Source organism: Ctenocephalides felis, unplaced genomic scaffold (genome assembly GCF_003426905.1).
Source record: "Ctenocephalides felis isolate EL2017-DRISC unplaced genomic scaffold, ASM342690v1 CF-g0.4_SCAFFOLD_01170, whole genome shotgun sequence".
Lineage (NCBI taxonomy): Eukaryota > Metazoa > Arthropoda > Insecta > Siphonaptera > Pulicidae > Ctenocephalides > Ctenocephalides felis.
The window spans coordinates 1,541,108-1,562,883 of record NW_020537324.1 but is presented as its reverse complement, the minus strand read 5'-3'; the positions used below and the strand labels follow the sequence as shown (position 1 = coordinate 1,562,883).

General features: G+C 29.5%; 2 protein-coding genes and 1 pseudogene across 3 annotated transcripts in view; all 3 read right to left on the bottom strand.

The window, feature by feature from the left end:
• LOC113365888 (E3 ubiquitin-protein ligase TRIM9-like) overlaps window positions 1-812 on the bottom strand; it is a 306,827-nt gene extending 306,015 nt beyond the window's left edge. Inside the window, exon 1 of the mRNA XM_026607428.1 lies at window positions 777-812. Within this exon, the coding sequence (XP_026463213.1) occupies window positions 777-812 (36 nt within the window). The remainder of the gene's footprint in view (window positions 1-776) is intronic.
• A 931-nt stretch (window positions 813-1,743) lies between these two features.
• LOC113365886 lies at window positions 1,744-13,560 on the bottom strand (annotated as a pseudogene).
• A 4,064-nt stretch (window positions 13,561-17,624) lies between these two features.
• Window positions 17,625-21,634, bottom strand: LOC113366619 (striatin-3). 2 transcript variants are annotated; one of them, XM_026608254.1, is made up of 4 exons: window positions 21,360-21,634; window positions 19,642-19,851; window positions 19,404-19,520; window positions 17,625-19,054 (listed from the first exon to the last, which is right to left on the bottom strand). In XM_026608254.1, exons 2-4 carry the CDS (start codon window positions 19,811-19,813, stop codon window positions 17,904-17,906), a joined length of 1,440 nt encoding a protein of 479 aa, XP_026464039.1. In that variant the 5' UTR covers window positions 19,814-19,851; window positions 21,360-21,634; the 3' UTR covers window positions 17,625-17,903. The 2 variants fall into 2 exon arrangements, with proteins under 2 accessions (XP_026464039.1, XP_026464038.1); XM_026608253.1 differs by having other exon boundaries at window positions 21,396-21,526.
• Between the last annotated feature and the right edge of the window lie 142 nt (window positions 21,635-21,776).

Below are 21,776 nucleotides of genomic sequence, written 5' to 3'. Positions count from 1 at the left end.
AGAAGGTTAGAATCATCTTCTAAAAAACTATATATTTTTTAATCTATATGACCAATTTTACTAAATTTCCCCCCGGTTTTCCCTATATACATATGCCGAAAAAAATTGAAGATATTTCATACTGTCTACATGCACTTGACAAAGATATCGAAAGGCAATAAGATGGCAATATGACTTGAATTCTCATGATGTATGATAAGTATTTGTCAAGGAATAATAAGCAATTGCTTTTCAACAAACGATTTTTTGGCAAATATATTCTAAGGAAACAATATTAGCATGTACGACAATGATTGATGATCAAAAGTATTGCTCGAGGATTTGGAACATTGGGTGATTTATAGATTTGCAACCCTACTACTCAGAAATACGTACACATTTTTGCTATATTCCATATGAATATATGCATCAATAAAGTTTGCCAAATAGAAGTTTACTATTTTTAAAAGCTCTGGACATGTATAAACGTGTAATTACAAAGTTATAAACGAAATTGAAATATCAATCAAAAAAATATTCCCAAAGCTCGTTAACCACATCATTATCATTTTTATTTGATTTCGAAATTGAAATTCAGCAATTAACTTATAGCACAACAACCACAAGTATATTCGCCGCGATTAATTTAATTTCAACTTCGTACTCTGAACCGATTTTCATTCCAACTATCTATATGAGTAAAACGTCTGTGCATATTTAAATAAGTTCACAACACTACTTCACGAAATTCTCCGTAATCCAGTCGATCTGTGTGGACGGATTAACATGTAAATTGCATCTGGTAGCCGGAGTTCGCGCGCCGATTGTGACATTCTTAATGGATAATATTATGAAAATGGATGACGACCTATAGCCCAACGATTCGGAATGTTTTTAGAAAATTTTAACCAAGGTAGAGTATATATTTGACCGCGAGCGACCCTACCATTAAATATTGAAAAAGACCAGTTTGTATTCATTAGCAAGCTTTTAACGGGTAGAGATACCATCGAATTAATAACGGACCAACACGGCTCCCGTATTTCCTTTTAATTAAATCGATTAATTATAATGAAATCAATGCGGAAACATGATCAATATATTATGATTCTCAATCTGTTTTCAGATATTTCCCCATTGGAATTTATGCGTAGTTATGACATTATATATTTTATGTCAGTTATATATGCAAAGCAAGTAAATTTCACAACTATATCGATTCGTTCAGACATATTGACAGACAGAAAGACTACGTATTGCGTGATTTCAACGTTTTAGTTTCATTCAGCTATTGGAAATGTTTATTTCACATGTCATACTTTTTTTTTTTTTCGTGCAAGTCAATTAATTTAAAATATTGCCAAACTAGTTGAAGTAACTGTACATAGACTATTTCCTTGATAATGATCTCTGATTGTAATAAAACATTTTGAGATAATTGATACATTTTTCAGAGGAACGGAAATAAAAACATACAGTTACTGCTTAGACTATAATTGGATCATCAGATTATTGGTAAGTTTGAAAATTAATAATGAACAACGTTCAGCGCACTTAATCATATTCAATTTCACTGCAGTGTGACTTAATAGATTTCCGCGGTTAACTGCAGTTTAAAGATCAAATTCATTTACCAAACATCGTGAAAGCGCATATATGTAATATCATCAGAAAATAGTAAACTATGTCGATATTTTAACAAGCTATGCAATTGGAGGCACGAGTAAACCCCGCCTAATGAATATATAATACATCTATGAATATTTAATAACAATGTCTGACCTTTTGCGCCTTGCACATTGCAGTGATCGCCTGCACGTCATGACTGGCGTGTCGCTCCGTCTGCAGGCAGCTCGCGCAGGCAGGTTCCTTGCACGCCAAACAGTAAAATCCTAGCCTCTCGTCCTGGTGTTCCGGGCAAAACGGCTCCGGAGACGGCGGTGCCCTTGCTCTCACAAGTGTATGTCCCGCCAAAGGCCCCTGGCCGGGTGACAAGTTTCCCTGCACTCGTCGCAATATAAAACAGCGCATTGTTCGCAGACACGGCTGCGATTTTTGGATTTTCTGGGCACATCTGACATCGCGGTAGGTGCGTACCGCTGCCTTTGAATTTATCAACGACATTTTCCATAACCCTATACCTTGGCAAGTTGCGGGCAGGGCCGGCGTCGTCAAGGAAACGGTTCGGCGGCACTGAACACAGCATAGAGACAGTGGCGTACCGGTGGCAGGTAAAGGGGGGAACAAAATTCCCTGGAGATTTGGTGTGCCGACGTAGCTGGATGGACGGGACGTGGAAGTGCACACGACACCGCTGTCCGTCTCGCTCAGGATTGATAGCTTGTCCGCTTCCTGGAATGTAACATTGTGAAAATTAGTTGAATAACTTTAGAAGCTATATAGCGTATTTTAATTTGGGTACATACAAAATTTAATATGTAACATCATGCAAAATGTGTTAGGGGGTTGTTTTTTGTTACACCACGCATTGAAAAAAGTCATTTTAAAAAAACGTATTTAAAGTTCTCATATAATGTACTAAATACAACATTTAATTTGAATGTACTAAATCCACCATGGTGTTCAAAGATGCTGACACATTAAAAGGTCATGTGCATGAGGTATTATAATGAAAAAGAGAGCAGCTGGCATACAATAGCTCGCGGAGCGATGAAAAAAACGGTTTCAGAGGATCATACATATAGAGATATATACATCTATAACTTCGTCAAAAAATAGATATTAAGATGATTTGTTTTTAAATAATTCTAAGGTTTTTAGCTTTCATAATATCAAAAATCTCAAAATCGAAAAAAAAAAAAACCCAACAACCCCCCTTAAGATCATAACTGCAAGCCATATAGATTGCATAACAAAATTTCTATATATGCCCTCAAATAATTAAATCGTTTAAACCCAACTTTCATAGTGCTACTAATTATTATGTACATATACAAAACAGCACTCGTTTCAACAATGGCGTTACCATTTTACAATCAAATAAAGAGTCATGTGAACGAGATTACGAGAACAGAAACGCAAAACTTCAATTCAATTATAAATGATAATGTGTCAAACAAAAGTTGCTGGATGCGTATGCAATAAATTATATTGCGTAACACAACTTGATTCTGCTGGTTGTTGGAAGGTCACTACTTGAGAAATATAAAATAATACAAATAGAAGATTATGTGCAATGAAATTGATAACTCTAATATAATAAGAATATATACATACACTACATTATGAGTCCCTTCTAACAATCTATAAATGTAAATAAGTACTTTTACAATGTTCTCTCTTCTCATTTTTTCGCAAAGCGCATTTCTAGAACAAATCTCAACATGTTGTCTTTCACGACAATGATATCACACGACGGGAATAATAATATAATACCCATAATAAGAAATGTTTAATAAAAACAGCCCTCGAGTTCTACATCACAAGTCGTAAGTAACCGGAGCCGTGGATTGCTTTGCATTTGCAAAAGACCATTATGCAAGATGCAGAATCACGAAGTAGGGCACACCAGTGGTGAAGAACATAAAATTTGAAATATTTATTTCAAAAGGTAATAGACATAGAATAAATATACTTAGGAGCCGTCTATTAATGACAAGAGATGCAAAAAGGTGGTGAAGGAGTTGGAAAAAATGAATGAAATATTATGCTGCGAGGCATAGTGAGTAGGATTTATACAAAAACCGACATTTTATAAAACCGGTTTTCGAATTTCAATTTTACTAAAAAAAACGGTTTTAACCGGTTTTCAAATTTTATATAGAAAACAAAATTTTTCTCGAATATTTTGTAATTTATCCGCAATTTTAGTGTAATTTAAAGCAGTATTTGACTGAATTTATTTGTTGCCTAATTTTATAGATAGTAAACAAAATTATTTTAATTTTAATTAGTTAAACTAAAAGATAATAGTTAGTCTTGATTAAATAACTTCGTTATTCATGCATCATTTTCACATATAAGAATGAAAATATTTTTATGATAGTGAAAGGAAAGTTTTCGAATAAATAAAAATAATACGTTTTTAAATAAAAAAAATTCATTAAATTAAAAAAAAATAGATACATGTTGACACATACTTGTTAATAATATCACTTTTAGTTTTAAAAACAATTAAAAACTCAAGTATTGTCTATTCCGAGCAATTTTAATTAATTAATTTTAAACATTATTACAATAAAATATGATTTCAAGAAACTGAGAACATCTATTGAATTGCTACTTAAACGTGTCCTTTGTTTACTCACAAAAATTCCTGAAATAGAAAATACTCTTATACTTGCGACCAAATTATGCGTAATTGTTTTTTGTTATTTAATTAAAACATACACTGGTATAAAAATCTAAATTAATATATTGCACACTGATAAGATATTAAATGCTATTGAACCGATATGATTTCAAGAATCAAAACGCTTTCATCTATCTTTTATATTTGGCTATATTTGTCATTTTCCATTTATACAGTGAAAACCAACATTTTTCACTAAAAAATCGGTTTTCGAATTCCATAATTTTCGTCAAAAAACCGGTTTTTAAAACCGGTTTTTGAAAACCGACAAACCCTAATAGTGAGATTTAGTGAGATATTATGTGTATTTATTTTTTACCTAAATTTAAAAATAATCCCGAAAATTTTACAATTTTTACTAGGTACTAAAAATACACGTGAAGTTGGTTGGTGGAGAATTTTTAAGATCATCACTCTAACTCAAGTCCAGTAAAATGTCGATTGATGCAATAAGTTCAACCATGACTTTATGCAAATATGGATTAGATACCATGGACAACTATTCCATTACTCATATTTTACGCTTGTGTATTATTAAAATAATGTAAATATCTATATCTGGGACATCGCATAAATCAGCCCCGGCGTGCCCTACATGGCGTGAGATTTATCTCTAACTCTTTGCCGAGGAGTTCGTTTGTGTCTTTATGTTCCCATGTCGTCTTCTTTGTGCGTTCAGGGATGTAATAGTCAATGTTAACTCAGGAGATGTATGTTTACAGTAGATGGATCGTATTAAAGCATTACTTGCATTTTTCTGCATCGGAAAGCAACTTGCAAAGACTTCAAGGAACGTTACGTTGCGCGTTTAAAGATTGCGAAATCTATACACACGGTGAAAAATCTTTTGGTCGACATAACTAACATTACTACATTTTGTGGATCAAACCTTACTTCAATCGTCACGATAACCGCCGATCGACCCATTACTTCATGGGGGAGGATCTAGAATGCTAAGATTCTCCCTCATAGTATATATTCCTTCTAATTAGTGCTATTCGTTTCCTTCTTTTTATGTAACACAAGTCAATGACGACTTATATCAAACATAGTGTAATTACAAATATAAATAGTGTAGAAAGTTCAAAGTATCATATTAAAAAAAAAAAAAAAAATAAAGTTAAATGATGTATGCTCTGCACTTGTGGCTCACAAATACATCTTATTTCTGAGTGTCAAAACCAATTAAATATATGATTAAATTATTAATTCCATCTGATTTCTATAAACTGATTTCTTGTAATTGTAAATCTTATTTGAGGCCTTGAAATGTTTTACGATTTATTACAATAATTCTAGTAATAAATAATAAATTTAGATGTTTTTACAGTTTCATATCACGAGCAATATATTTATGCGACACCTGTGTATAGAAATTTTAAGACGAAATATATTACTTATAATAAAACAGGTTAAGTGCATATAATTTATTGCGCAATATATGCATCACTTCAGTATTTAAGTATCATATGATAGTAAACCTCGAGTGCATTATTGATAATTCAATTTGATAATAAAAAAATTTAGATTAATATAACAAAGGCAATTTACAGACAGTACTCACACTGATAATATATCAGTTTTTACATTTGCCAAAAAATTAAAAAAGTAACAGACACAAACTTATAAAATTAAAAAACATATATTTAATTCAATAAAAAATTTAGTTGTTAGTAGTTAAATTATTTGGATTTAACCGTAGTTGATAAAATTATTATTATATACCCATAAATCATTTTTAGAACACCTGACAGGCTGACTAGTTTCACATAATTTTTCATTTGTCTATTTTTTATCATCTATCCCCTTAGTATCATATTAGTGAAACTTTTTCGTGACTTCCCAAAAAGCAAAACCTAGCAAGTTCCGACTTTAGTTCAGCTGTTGCTCGATAATTAAGTTTCGAATGTATGGAAGGCATCAAAGCTCAATCAGGTCAATTACCCATGGTGAACTATACTTCTACTCGACGAAGTAACTAACTAATTACTTCCTAAACAAAATCCGTGAGCGAGTGAGTGCTAAGTAATAAGTCAATTTATTTAAGTCAACGTCGTGTGCTTTTGACAACAAACAGCCACAGGCGGGCAATACAACATTGCACGACTTGTATAAGATAATATTTATATGATCTACTTAATTCCAGGGTTAAAAATCATAAAACAAAGTAACTGATACGTAAGTATTAGGGAACGACGATGAAAAATCCGATACCGGTATTTCGGTATTTACGCTCTTGAAACCGGTAATACCGGTGTTTATTTTTTTTTTAAGTATACCTGGCCAAATCTTTACTACATATTATATTGAATTTGCAATAAATTATTTTTGAATAGATATGATCCTCATGTTAAAATTCAATAAATTGCATATTAATTACCATTTGATTTATTAAAGAGCACTTCAATGCAATATGTATCATCTTTCGTTTATCACTTACTATTATTATTATTATTGCATTTATGAATACTGACAACTTTAATAACAAGGCATGTTGCACAGTTCATAGTTCTATCTATAAATTATCAAGTAGTTGATACTACTTAATGTATTGTATATTAATTGATAGTGACGCAAAACATTGCAAAGTATTTTAAAAGACATTGAAACATATCATCTGTTCATTAATTTTTTTACCTAAAATTTTAATTAAATATCTATAATAGAAAAAATTTGCTCAAATGAGAATCCTTTAATTTACATTTTATCTCTAAGCTGCAACAAATAAAATAAAAATAGTTTATCTCAATTTTAAATCAACATCCAGAAAAAGGTATAGGACTAAGTCGTGAAAGTAAATATTGTATTGCAGCTTGTAGCTATAAGATCATTAATTTAAATTAAATGATTTCAATCCAAAGTTATTGGCTTTACACTATTAAAAGATCCTTGTTTTTTATTAATGATAATAAAATCAAATTTGTATGTGATTTAACTATGCTGTGGGGAATCAAGCAGGCTAGACTTTAAGAAAAAAACAAAAATGATTTGTCATTTTTATTTATCATAAAATTTTGTAATTAATAAATTCTTTATATTTTCATCCAATGGGTTTTATATCTTTATATTCATAACTTTTTCTTACACTGGCGACCTATGACGTTTGTGATGAAGACAGAGAAGGAGCATGAATCGGAAATTTAAAAAAAATGTAGACTTTGATGCAGCACCATTATCAGTGGTCTTCCGTGACTACTTAGGTACGTCCAGTCCTCGAGTCAGTGCGAGTTAACCCATTTACTCTACTGACACCGGACTTCTGTTGGTATACCCATTTTGTATACCCAGATCTCAATGTTTATTGCTGACACAAAAATTAATTTTGAGCCTAGACCTTGGGTCAGAAATTGAATTCATTATCAAATGGTTCATTGGAATGGCCATTCAACCTTCAAGATGATGACTCTTTAATACACTCTCCTTCGAATCACATCCGATTCGAGAATCCGATGTATGATCCAAAGGGCTACTGAAGTCGACAAGATTATTTTAATCATTGCGAAAATTCATATTCTTACAGAGCGCCAATTCATATTCCCCAGAGCGTGGGGAATCAAGCAGGCTAGACTTTGAGGAAAAAACAAAAATGATAAATCAAAGAAGAAATTGTTTGGATTTTAGATTATTTTGGAAAATTAGTAAGGATGAAGAGAGCCTTATTTTTTTCTCCAAATATCAACGCCTATTCCAATATGAAATTACCAGCAATTTTGCTGGGCGTAAAATCTTAACCGAATGCCAATCCAGTGAGTAGACCCGCTTTACTTAATTTTACTAATATATCTACATCCGTCGAATAATTCGTTCGCAAACTATAAATCATAATTATCGACAATGCCATTTTTCAAATCTGAAATAATCATCAATACCATTCCATTGCATCTGATAAGATTAATCAGCCTCCATCCCTGGCATCCTTGCAACGAGACCCGCATAAGAAATAAGAAATAAGAAGTAAGGACGACGGTAACCGGTTTCATCGCTCTTCGAGCCGCGGACTTTATGATACAAAAATGTTACAAAGGCACATCTTAAACAAAAACGAACGCGGTCAAATACCCATTGAATGCATTATGAGCACGGGAAACGATACAGGAATCTAAACTAACGATTACAGGCTTCTTACTTGATTAAATCGTAATAGATAGATAGATATTTCATATGATGTAATACTGTTTTCTAACGCATTTAGTGCATAGGAAATATTGATTTTCAAATAATAACGAAATAAATTAACAGACATGGCATTTTGGTACTTAGAATGCAATTCCGGTACACCGGTATACCGAAAAAACGGTATTTTTGGTTTTATTTTATCAAATTGAATTTATTTGAAAAAAAAATAAAAAATAACTATATAAGGACCACTCTAATTATACATGTTTTTTTCTTATGAGAAAATGTAACAATTATGTTTATTATAATATTGTAATATGATCTTAAATACTTTTTGGTCTTTGTTGTACGTAAGTTTAATTTTAATGAAAGTTACGATTTTGTTTCCATACTTATTTCAGTTTATTATCACTATTTTATATTTAAATTGGGTTTATTTTTTATATTTGTACAAGTAACTTAACTAAAGTGCTCTCCACCAGTTTATATGCAAATATATGGATATTTGAGAAAGAATTTGACTAAAATAAAATACACACAAATATTACTGTTGATTAATTTAATGGAACTAATAATATATCTTCAAAATTCAAAATAAAGATTTTAACTATGAATTACACCAAGTAAAGGCTATCCATAGAAATTCAGACATTTCGAAACCATTATTCAATAAATCAATTACAATATTTAAACTAATGTAATTAATTATCTAAAATAAAAGATCTTTCATTATATAATTAGTACTTATAAAACAAGTTTCACACTAGCATGGCACGAATGAAATAGTTTTGCATTATTTGTTAAATATTTGCGTTACTTTGTTATGTGGAAATAAAAATATTAAACAAAATATTTTCAGACTTCAAACTTTATACATATATACATATAGATATATATGATATATATATATATATATATATATATATATATATATATATTTGTTTTCATATCAACGTTCACGTGCTATATAAATGCTCGAATTACAATAACAATTTTTGCTCGACAGAATCAAAACGAAATTCTTTGAAATTGCATCCTGTGATACAAACGATTCGAAATGATATTTTCGAAATTTGCCAATGACAATAATATCCCAATAATACATTAATATTTTTAACTGACTTAAGAATTTAACAGGTACATTCTGAACACATTTTCCCAAATGATTGAAAGGATTTTTGCTGTAAAATAAACTTGGTGTGAGATTTTTTTGGAAAAGGGATTAGTGATGGATGTATGGACAATTTCATCAAAATTCTGGCCTATACTATTAATATCCTTGAACCAGGTCAGTAACAATTTACCTTTTTGAATTTTATCTAACAACTTGTTTTATAAATTGTATCTACTATGCCTAACAAGGAGAACCTCTTTTTTTATAAAGTTTTTAACACGGGTACACTAATGAAATGAATTTTACATTTAGAATGAAAGAAACTATAATATGCCTTTTATATTTTTATTCATTCAAAATTATATAACAATCAGAGTTATTGGCACAGAACTCGGGGCTGAATTACACATAATATTAAAAAAAATCACACTAAAAAATAAAGAAAAATAAAAAGAAAAATTAATAATAAATAAATAAATAAACATAAATAAAAATGAATTACAAAGAAAATTAAATAAAAAATTAAAAATACTATGTATTATATCAGCAAAATATAACTAAATCAATGGTTTCTTCAAAAATAATATTAATGCCAAAAATAAAAAAATTATAAATCCTGTTTCTATTATCAAGACTTTTAGATATACTTTTATAAAGAATATTTACTTTGAAATGAATCCGTCTGCATGAAAGCAATTAACCTTATCAGTAACATTATTCAATGTAAATGTAATAACATCTGTCTTTCAGATAATAATGGTTAATAGATAAGAAAATAATATAAACAAATTAAATTTATGACCAAGAAACATACACTATTAAGTTACAACTCAAGGCTGAAATATATAAATAATATTTTGGAAAAAATGACAAAATGTGAAGCGTTATCTGGTTAGAATATTTAAGTAATTAATTTTAAAGATGCAAGGGCATTTTGCTTGACAAGTTAACAAAAAATAATATTGAACAAATAACATGTACCTAATCTATTTTACTAACAAGTACTACATTAGGATTTTATTTTTTTTATTATTATTTCGACCTTTAAATCTATTGCTCATTGTACAGATAAGTTTAATTAAATATTTAATTTTCTTTATCACAAATGACAAATATCTTCAAACAGTATGAGTCAATAACATTTATGGAATCAAATTTAATATCATGTGCATTTAATATAATTTGAAAAGTGAGTCAATTAACTTAAAATAAAACAATGACCTTACTGTTTAAATAAAAACACAAGGTAAAAATATTTGCTTTGCTATTTGAATAAATAAAGTTTTGTAAACAATATCAGACAGTTATAAACATTTTTATTTCAAATTGAGACAAACAATTTTATGAATGACAAATTATTTAGTAAAAGAATAAAAAAATATTTAATGTTCATTTGTTATAAATTTAAAGGATTGCAATATCCGATCGCTTTCTGGAGATACGAATACAACAAACAATTGTTAATTTTTTTTTTTTATTAATTAATAATCAGCAATCAAAATTACATATAATTCTATAAGCTGCTATGATTTAACGACAAAAATATATATATACTAGAAGAAATAATAATAATAATTATATAAATAATAAGGAGAATGATAATGATAACAGTAATAACAATAATAATAAAAATAATAATGGAAATTAAATTTAATAGTAATAAATTTTAAACAAAGATTATTTTGTCAATCAAAACTATATTAGTCTTGTAGGACAAAAATCTGCATAGTAATACAAAATGAAAATTAAACAGAAAATATGAATCTAAATAATAAATTGAATAAAGATATTGATGAACTATCAACCCTTTCCACACGCAAACTCCGAGATTTGTATGGCGGCATCTGAGTCGAAAGGGTTAATAATAAAAATTAGAAATGACAAAAGAAGATAAAAAATGAAAAAATAATGAAGGAGGACTTGTTATATAAAAGACTTGTTATATAAAAGAAGAGAACAGTAATAATGATTTTAAATTATTATAATTTACTATGTAATTTTATCATCCATTAACAAAATTATAATACCTATACAAAATGTTTCATCAAAACGTGTACAGACTGGTTTCTCTAAGAATTGTGTAAAAATATATTATTCAATCCTCGGATTTCGTTATGAAATTTATTACGCACTCTGTGGAATTAAAACTTATTTATTCTACTATTTTCTTATAAGAAACCGAGTATTCGAAGAAAATCGAAGCCAATACTTTTAATTGTTTGTATCCTTGTGATAATTTAAATATTTAGTAATTTCAAATTATTAATAAATATAATACGTATTATATTGAAAATATTATTAGACCAAGTGAAAAAAAATAAACATTTACATTAATTTTTTATAATTTTCTTATTATTAAAATAAATCTAAAAAAAATTAAACGTAAAAAATAACTTCCCGAACATAAGTTATAGTAATCGCAAAAAAATCGAAAATGAAAATTTTTATATATCTTTACGTTTTAGAGGTTTCTGAACATTTTGGCTCACCTTAGAATAATGAATGTGTGTGTGTGTGTGCGGATACAAATTTTCGTCAACGATTTCGGGAACACCGATCAACCGATTTGAATAATTCAAAAAACATTCGATTCTCGTATTGATAAGGAATTTTTAGACAGCGTGCCTTAAGGCAAATTGCTGGAACTTCCCGTACCGTAATTAAAAATCTTGGTACGAAACCCAAAATAAAACATAAAAGGTGTACACATTATTAAAATCTTCATAAAATATCTGATAATTTGATGTACATATGTCCAATAAACATTTTTGAAGGCCAAATGTCCGCTGGACCTGCCTTCCCAAAAATTTAATCAGTTATTCATGTTGTTAATACAAGTAAAATGTTTTTTGAATTATTAAAATCGGACGCTCCGTTCTTTTAAAAACTGAATTACCGTTTTTGGCACTTTTTGGCCCGTACCTTCGGAACGGCTAGACTTGCCTTCGCCAAAAACTAATCATGTCGAAACAAATGTTTTTTGAATTATTCAAATCGGTTGATCGGTGTTCGCGAAATCGTCGACGAAAATTTGTATCCGCACGCACACACACATATACACTACTCACACACATTCACCCATTTTTTTAAGGTATGCTAAAATATTCAGAAACCTTTGAAACGTAAAAATATGTAAAAATATATAAAAATATCGTTTTTTGCGATTACTATAACTTATCCTAAGGTAAGTTAAAATTGAAAAATTTTGATTTTTTTTTAATTCAGATAAAAATGGATACTGATTAATGAATTCCCCCTTACCTGCTTACTTTATTCAAGAAATATTAAGGTATATAAAGTTATTTAATTAAATTTAAATTAAAATGTAAATTAGTTTTAAATGAAGATTATTATAGAGGATACAGTATTTTTAGATAATTGGAAGATTAGAATACACATTTACCTAAATAACATAAAATAAATTTTAAATAAAAGTATTGCACAACATTTAGATTTGTATAACATAATATTTCAAATTATTAAATCACAATAATGTTATATTTGAGCATCGAGATCATTAAACTCCTAACTTTGCCAAAATGTCAAATCGCTCCCAATAAATCTAAAAACCACGTGGACTCCCAACCTAAAATAACCCCACTATAAATACCTGATAATCGGCTCCACTTCCCGATGAGGCCACCGATGAATTTTCAGCCGCCGGCCCTGTATTATCCGGGGGGCCTGTAGCACTCGCGGGCACCACTAACAATTCGGCGCATCTTAAACACAATGCATGATAACACGGTAACAACACTGGATCCACATAATGACGCTTGCAATGCGGACATCGCAATTCTTCCTCCATCGCGCCGGACGAAACACAACTGACACGCACGGCGTACGATTCTCGACTGAACGAAGCACGTTCGTGCGATTGTTTATATGGAGGGAATACATAGTCGAGAGCCGCGGTGTTCAGTCGAGTTCCGACGAAGCTGATTCGCCTGCTTAATTTCAGGTACCAATAGGAGAGCAGGGAACGAGACCGGCAATCTGGTCGTTGGGGACTGATGAAGTTTAAGAGGCGTGGATGCATCTCGTTGTTTACCTGTAAGGTTTTATATCAGGACAATATAATTACCTGATGGATTATGCATGATAATAATTATATTTTATTAATTTAAATAAACAACTAAAATTATGTATATATTGTTAGCATCAAAATATTATATATTTTTATAATAATCATTATTATTCTTTTTTTTCCTTATTTTTCATCAAACTACATCTGCCTAAAAAGGCATTCATTATTATTCTTATTTAGAATTCTTAATTTTAATCTTTAATTTAATTAAATTTCTTATTTATTATTATTATTTAAAAATGATTAATTCAAAATATTTCAAGCAAAATTTCCGCAATTTACATTTAGCCACAATACAATGCACCACTAATTAACTTCTTTCTGGATCCCCAAACGTCTTCTTATCAATGGGCACTGAATGTTCATTAAATCATTCAAATCGGTTGATCCGTGCTCTCAAAATCGTCGACGAAAAATTGTATTCGATGTATGTCTGTATGTGTATATATGTATGTGAGGTAAACAAAAATTGTCTTTCTTACCTTAAATATCTCTGAAAATTTGAAAAAAAATAAATAAAATGGCGATAACATTGTTAAAAAATCAGTGGATATCTTTGAATATTTCATGAAAATAAAACGACAAAAACTTAGTGAAAAAATCCGTGGATAGATACCTTTGGATATTTTATATGAAAATAAAACCACAAAAACTTAGTGAAAAAATCCGTGAATCCTTGAAAATTTGAATAAAATAAAACGGAAAATAAAAAATCCATGAACGTTACCATAAATTGGTAGTCCACGGTTTTAACTTGATTTCGAAAGTACCGATTAACCCAAAGAAAACCTTACCTTAGAACAAAGTATGACAAAATGTTGATAAATCTCTAATTTTGCTCGTATGTCGAAGCAACAAATCACTCCTATGGCCGCTTATGTTTCGAATTACTCGTATTCTAATAATTTCTATCCATTCCAACAAGGAAATAAATCCAAAGACTTACAACTGCTGATATGCTATTTAGAATATTCTAATTATTAAAATATTATTATTAATAACAGTAATAAAACAAGTTCATAAATTCCTATACACATTGTATTCATATAATACCTAATATGCATAATGATGATACAAAATGCATTATTCACATCATACAATCATTCTCACAAAATAAAAAGTATAAGAATCTCTCAAAAAATAATATGTTTCATTTCAATTTCATTCGGACTTAGAATATGTTTCAAAGACTGTATCATTCTACTAATAAATATATCATATATTACAATCAATATTTATTACTAAAACGGTTAATATTCTAATTTAATATTATAATATATGTTTACGTAATGTTTATATTAGCTAAGTTATTCATTATTTATATGTATAATATGTATAACCTTATAGGAAATTATTCAGTGTATATGTTAATAAAAAGTTACCAAATAATGCAAAATGATATAGTAGTTTTGAATTTCATAATCATTATTCAATTCAGTTTGATACAATAGATCAAAAAATCTTTTTTTATTTGCGTACTAACATGTACTACTATTCTACAATTTTATGAAAACTGTTTATTTGCCATATACTCTTATAATTGGAATTTACAGCTTAAAAAAACATTAATATTATTATTTGTATTATAAATTTATTACTGGGTCTGGCTTGAACATTGAATGTTCAATAAACTTAGCTAATTTTCTTCTTTATCTGAGGATTCAAATTTGTTGGAAGTAACAACAAAGCAGAATTCTTACATTGCTTTTTGCTAAATTTCAATTTAAAACAAAGTCGACAAGACTTTAGTTATAGCATTGCAAAGAGGTAGTGGTTACACTATATGCCCCTTAATTTTCTAACGGTCATCGTTTGACTTGAATTGCGTGTTCATTTCAATAATTTATAGAGGTACATCATCAATATCTTTAAAAGTGATCACAAACTCTGAATTTTTATGTAACTGCAAATAAAAGTTCTAACAAAGCTATTGAAAAATGTAATAGTACAAAGTCACGGCAACTTTTACAGGACATTTAACATGTTCATTTATAAAATGATTTATAACCTATGAATCTTTTATGTATACACAATCTATTTTTATTACAAGTTGCAAGTGTGCTTATCGAATTCTCTTATTAATTCATTAAAATTCTGTTACATTATAATTGGTACATTTATTTAGCTATTTATTATCGCGATTGTTCATCAATAAAATTTCATTTTCATAATTTTGTTATCAGTTATCACTATAACTATTAATGCTTTATATCCATAAAAAATCTTTCATCGTTTCTTTGAGTATATTTTGCGAGACGCAATTTAAAAGCATCTCAATATTTGATTATATTATTGGTTATTTGAAATACCAATATACGAGATTAAACTTATTCCATTCTCTCATCATTTTTTTATATATGTTATATTTATTATTTGTGTTAACTTATTATTAAGTATGCCTAACATCAATATTATCTCAAATATATGGACTGTTCTATTAGCTATGAAGAAATATTAAGCTGTCACTCAAAATATACAATCGAATAGCAAATTTTTGTATAAAAGCTATAAGATTGATTTCAAATACTGAAATAGTGAATAACTAGATGTAGAGTGAAATGTCACTCTAGTTTATTAATATCATTTTAATTTCTGTCGGTTTAAATCGAAATTTTCAGAAATTAAGCATGGAAAATATATGTTGAAGAAATATTTAACAAATAATCTCTTTGTTTAATTATTATTTTACAGTCTAAGAAACATGACAAAAAGATTAATTATGTTACATATGTATCTACAATATTTTTTATAATATATTTATATATATTTATAGTATTTTTATGTAGTAGTTATATGGATACAATTTTAAATAAATAGAATAGAATTATTACAATAGCTAACATGCTAACTAATGATAATTATAAAAAAAAGTATGTAGATTACTAAACAAAGAAAAAGTTAATGGCAGCCATATTTAGAATTTTAATAACACATTTTACAAATTAATTTCCAATCAATTGATTAGTAACAATTGTATAAATAAATAAAGTAAACAAAACCAGCGTTATAGTTCATAAAATTAACGGTTAAAGAAGAGTTTAAAATAGTAGCACTGAAAAATAGTAGAAAATCTATCTAAAGAAGTCTCTTATATTAACTACTTTTCACTCACATAGTTTTTATATATATATATATCAAACAATTTATTAACAATTATAAATCTGAACAAAGACTTACTAGTAAATTTTGACTTGTATCATAGATCTAAGGTTTTCTTTTTCGCAAAATTATTGACAAAAACATTTTTAAAATATATTGACATAATAAAAAATAAAATTTAAAACATTTTTGATCAAACTTAGTCAATATCATTCAAATTTGATCAAAATGAATACAATCCTTACATCCAAAAGTGGACATAAAATTAATTATTGATCGCATAAAAATAGAAATCCTTGTATAAATATTTAAAACAACGCGACTGATCTTTTATAAAAATAATTACTGGTAGTTTCCTCCAATTTTAAGGTTATTCTCAGAACATTGATTAATAAAATTATATTACACACCTCCACAAAGCAATTACTTCACGTAAGTTCATTCAAGCCCCTGTCGAGTAATCGGGTTTTGATGACCGATCTTTGCATCCCATTCACTAAGTTTGTTACATCTATATTTATATCGCATATTAAACTACTAATTAATACATATACATAAACTAGAATTTCACAAATATTTGTAGAAATATGAAATCAATAAATTGAACATTCAATTATTTGTACTTTCATAAACTATTCCAACATATAAAACAAGTGATTTGTGTTTTGCGCACTTTAAAACATTATGACACAAATATGCTCATTGAATTGTGCTTGTTGAAAAATCATTTAGAACACTTAGAAGTTTCTATAAATATTATCTTATATATAATATTGCATATTTTTCAATAGTCTCTATTTTAGATTACAAAAAATATGTGAAAAAATTAAAGAAAAATACCCAGTTTTATATGATATATAAAAATATTTATAACATTCTACAAATATACATCAATATCAATATGTATACATACGACCATTCAAAAATAGACAACAGGGGAGAAGTAATTAAAAAACACGTAAGGTTAAAAGAAAATGTAGTTGCTATGCAGAAAATGTTATGATAAAAATATTTACTGTAGTTTAAAAATCATCACAATATCTCAAAAATTATCATTAACATTATGTAAAATAACATACATTATATATATTTATATTAATGCATATTGTGATAAAGACCAAACTACTTGAAGACCTAGTGTACTTTGAGGTGTTTTCGACACTGAAATGCCAGTGTTCGTATTTGAATAAATAAACCTAAACGAAAACCTTAGCTAAGGCATCAGCCCCAGCAGAAGCAATATAGGGCCTTGATGGATGGAAAGCCACATCTAAAATACTCTCATCAAACTTCTTTCTATGTGCTGTTATTTCCTGCACACAAGTCTTGTTGTCTAAGTTCCACAACCTTATAGAGCAATCGTGTGAACCAGACAGCAAATACAAACCATTGGGATCCACTGCTAAACTAGTAACAGCATCCAAATGTGCAACCATAGAATGTATTAACTGTCCTGTATTATTATCCCAAAACCTAATATTTCTATCTTCATGAGCAGTTATTGACACAGGCAATGTAGGATGTGTGACTACTTTGTAAATCATTTTCCCTGTAACACTATTTGATAGCTCCGGTGATTCTAATTTTAATACTTGTTTTCCAGTTTCACTGTCAAATATAACACAATGAGACGTATTGTAAGCAGCTATTACTCTACTAGGATCATCTCTGACAAAATCTACAGAACTAGGAATACCATCAGGTTCTGATGAAAATGTGTTCAACAATGGGGATTTAACACCAGGAGACCACAATTTAACAGTGCCATCGGCAGAGCATGATAGAAGCTGTGTTCTAAGATTTAGATAAGACAAACCCCAAACGGCATCAGTATGACCTTCTAATGTTGTAATGAAAACTTCAGGTTCATATGAGTCATATGGATCTATATTTATATTTGGTACACTCCACATATTTATTGCTCCATCTGTGCCTCCTGAATAACAATGCTGACCATTTGTTGACATTGTAAGACATAAAACTGGACCATTATGTAAACGAAACGTGTATAAAGGTTCCACATCTAAACTAGCAGACTTTTTGGCTGGTACTGTTTTCTGTAAGTTCCATAATTTCAATGTGTGATCTTCAGATGCTGTGATGAGAACTGAGTCAACCGGATGAAATGCTAATGCTCTTACGCCATCAAAATGTGATCGTAGTGTGTACTTTGCATTCCAAGTTTTACGAAAAGAATCTTTTGTACTAGACACATCGTATGATGATTCAGCATCGTTATTCACCGTCAGTTGAGCTAATTCGCCAAGACCAAGACTTGTGTCCATATTTTCTTCATCGCCTTTAAGATTAGTTAAACCACAGCGATTCACATTTGCATTTTGAAATCCTACAGACAAAATGATCAATATAAGGTACTGAAAATAGTTACAACAAACTATTCAAAGAAGTCTTTTTAATAAATCTCTAGGTAAATAAATTGTTTACAAAATTAGTCACGCATTTAAATTAGTTTTAGTTAGCAGAGTGTTCTCGGAAAGCAAGCCGACCAGAAGCGCAAATTAATCACGGACCACATTTAAATACTTTTATATCATTTATCTTTTTGTTTAATATTTTGCTCCTAGTAGATCCACAGCACGTAGCTACTAATATCCAATCATTTCTCATTGCTGACAATTTCTGATCATTTTCAATTATAAATTGCAGAATAAATGAATTTAAGAGCTATAACGTACCTGATGCCTGTATCCAGTCAGCTTGATCACCTTGTGATCTCAGATCTCCAGATTCTTCGGTTTCTGTCAGTAGATTCAATTCGTTGAGAACTTCTTCTGCTTCAGCATCAACATCATCTTCAGAAAAATCATAAATGAGTTATAAGATTAGTTAAATAAAATATTCGTAACAATGCATATATGAAATATCATGATGATGATAGTACTGATGTATAAATAATTTTATTATTGTTCTCACCAGATGTTTTATTTCTGATTTTACGCCGTGTTGTATGACAAGACGAATCAGTAGCCTCCAAATCGATTTCGTCTGACAATTCGTCATCTGACATATCGACATCGGTCTGCGCTAAAAACTCGAAATTTGCCATCACCGCAGCTTCCGAGTCCATTATCATCGCTTCCGCCATCGAACTAGGTTGAGATTTTTTAGCTGGCGTCCGGCGACCTTTGGAGAGAAAAAGATTGATAAGATTTTATTGATCATAATAAAATAAAATGTATAATAATAATAATAATAAATTATTTGTATGTAAATAATCATTTGATTTGAAAGCGAGTAATAAATATAGGCCGCTGGTGCTACTTACAAAACTATAAATATGGTTGTAGCAACTACTTACTTGATAGGTAAAATAAAATTTCCATATGGATAAATGTAGGGTGAAGATTAAAAAATCAAGCATGAAATTTCTTACATACTTGATATGGACATTTTCAAATTTTCTTGCTCCCAGGGGCTTAAATGCTTCCAAATTGATAAAAAAAATTCTCTAGAAGTTTTAGCTCTTAATATTATTAACGTTTAGATTGTGCGAATTTAAATCTTCGTATGTAAATAGCATAGAAATTTTTATTAAAATTGAAAAAAATAATTTAAGTGTAACTTAGCGGTAAGTGCATTACAAGTGAAAATTCGACGCACTGCAAAACAGGTTTTTATAATTTGTCTTGTAGAGCGTCGACGAATTTTGAATAAATCTCATTCCTTTGTTCGCTAAGTTATATCTAAAAAACATTTTTAAAATTTTTGAAACAATTTTCATGCTATTTCCATACAAAATTTTGATTGAATTGCGCACTATCTAAAAGGCAATGTTAAGAGCTAAAACTTTCAGAGAATTGTTTTTTATTAATTTGGAACCATTTGAACTCTTCGGAGCAAGGAAATTCGAAAATGTCCATATTAAGGACCACCCTAATATATATATATATATATAAATATATATATACGAATTTTGAATAAATCTCATTCCTTTGTTCGCTAAGTTATATCTAAAAAACATTTTTAAAATTTTTGAAACAATTTTCATGCTATTTCCATACAAAATTTTGATTGAATTGCGCACTATCTAAAAGGCAATGTTAAGAGCTAAAACTTTCAGAGAATTGTTTTTTATTAATTTGGAACCATTTGAACTCTTCGGAGCAAGGAAATTCGAAAATGTCCATATTAAGGACCACCCTAATATATATATATATATAAATATACATAATTGTGTAAGGCAGTTAAGTAAATCATAGCAATAGGTTACAGGACTCTTAAGTTCTAAATGCTGTTCAAACAATATTTATAAAAAAAAGTGATTGCAGGAATGCCGGATAAAACTATTATTGCTTGGAAACATACTGCTATCTACATTTTTAAGCAAAATTTAACTACTGCTTGGCATCAAGCTGTTCAAGGATGGTATCGAACCTGGAACTTGATTAAAAAGCCCCTAACAAGAGCATATATGATAATAATTCCTGAATAATCAAAGTACATCATAAGACCAAGCGGTCATTTGGCTGGCTTTCATGTCGGAGTTCGTATCACGACTGTTAAATAACTACTCTCTATTACATTTGTACAAATAAGTCCAAATTGGACATTAAAGCAAAGCAAAACTAAGACAACATGCAAGCTCCGTATAAAAAATAAGCCAGGTCCCAAATTCCACTTCAAACGATCACCTTGATTATCACCAGCGCGTTTGTGTGTCTCGTTACCGTTGCCGTTGATGCTGCCTGTTCCCGTCACTCCGCCTCCCGTGTTCTGTCCGACTCCTTGGCCGCCTGCTCCATCGTCCTGCTGCTCAGTGTTGTTATTGAGACCGAGGAGGGAGCGGACTCGATTCGACCTGACGTCAATTATCGTCTCCGCATAGCCGATCTCTTGTAAATACTGTCGAAGGAGTTGTCTGCCTTGGCGCCATGTTATGTTCGATACGCTGCTGAAGGGGGCTTCGGAATCTATAAAAATAATAGAGTTAAAATACACCATAAATGAGTGAAGGAAAAAGCTCAATATAGGCTTAAAAACTACATATATAACAAATCATTTATAATCCTTTATGTAATAATTTCACTATTTTTGTCATTATAATTGCA

Coding starts and splice junctions, on each gene's coding strand:
- LOC113366619 (XM_026608254.1), bottom strand. CDS start 19,813: ATGGCGGAAGCGATGATAATGGACTCGGAAGCTGCGGTGATGGCAAAT. Junction 19,521..19,641: donor AATCAGAAATAAAACATCTG/GTGAGAACAATA, acceptor ATTTTTCTGAAG/ATGATGTTGATGCTGAAGCA. Junction 19,055..19,403: donor TGACTGGATACAGGCATCAG/GTACGTTATAGC, acceptor TTTTGTCTGTAG/GATTTCAAAATGCAAATGTG.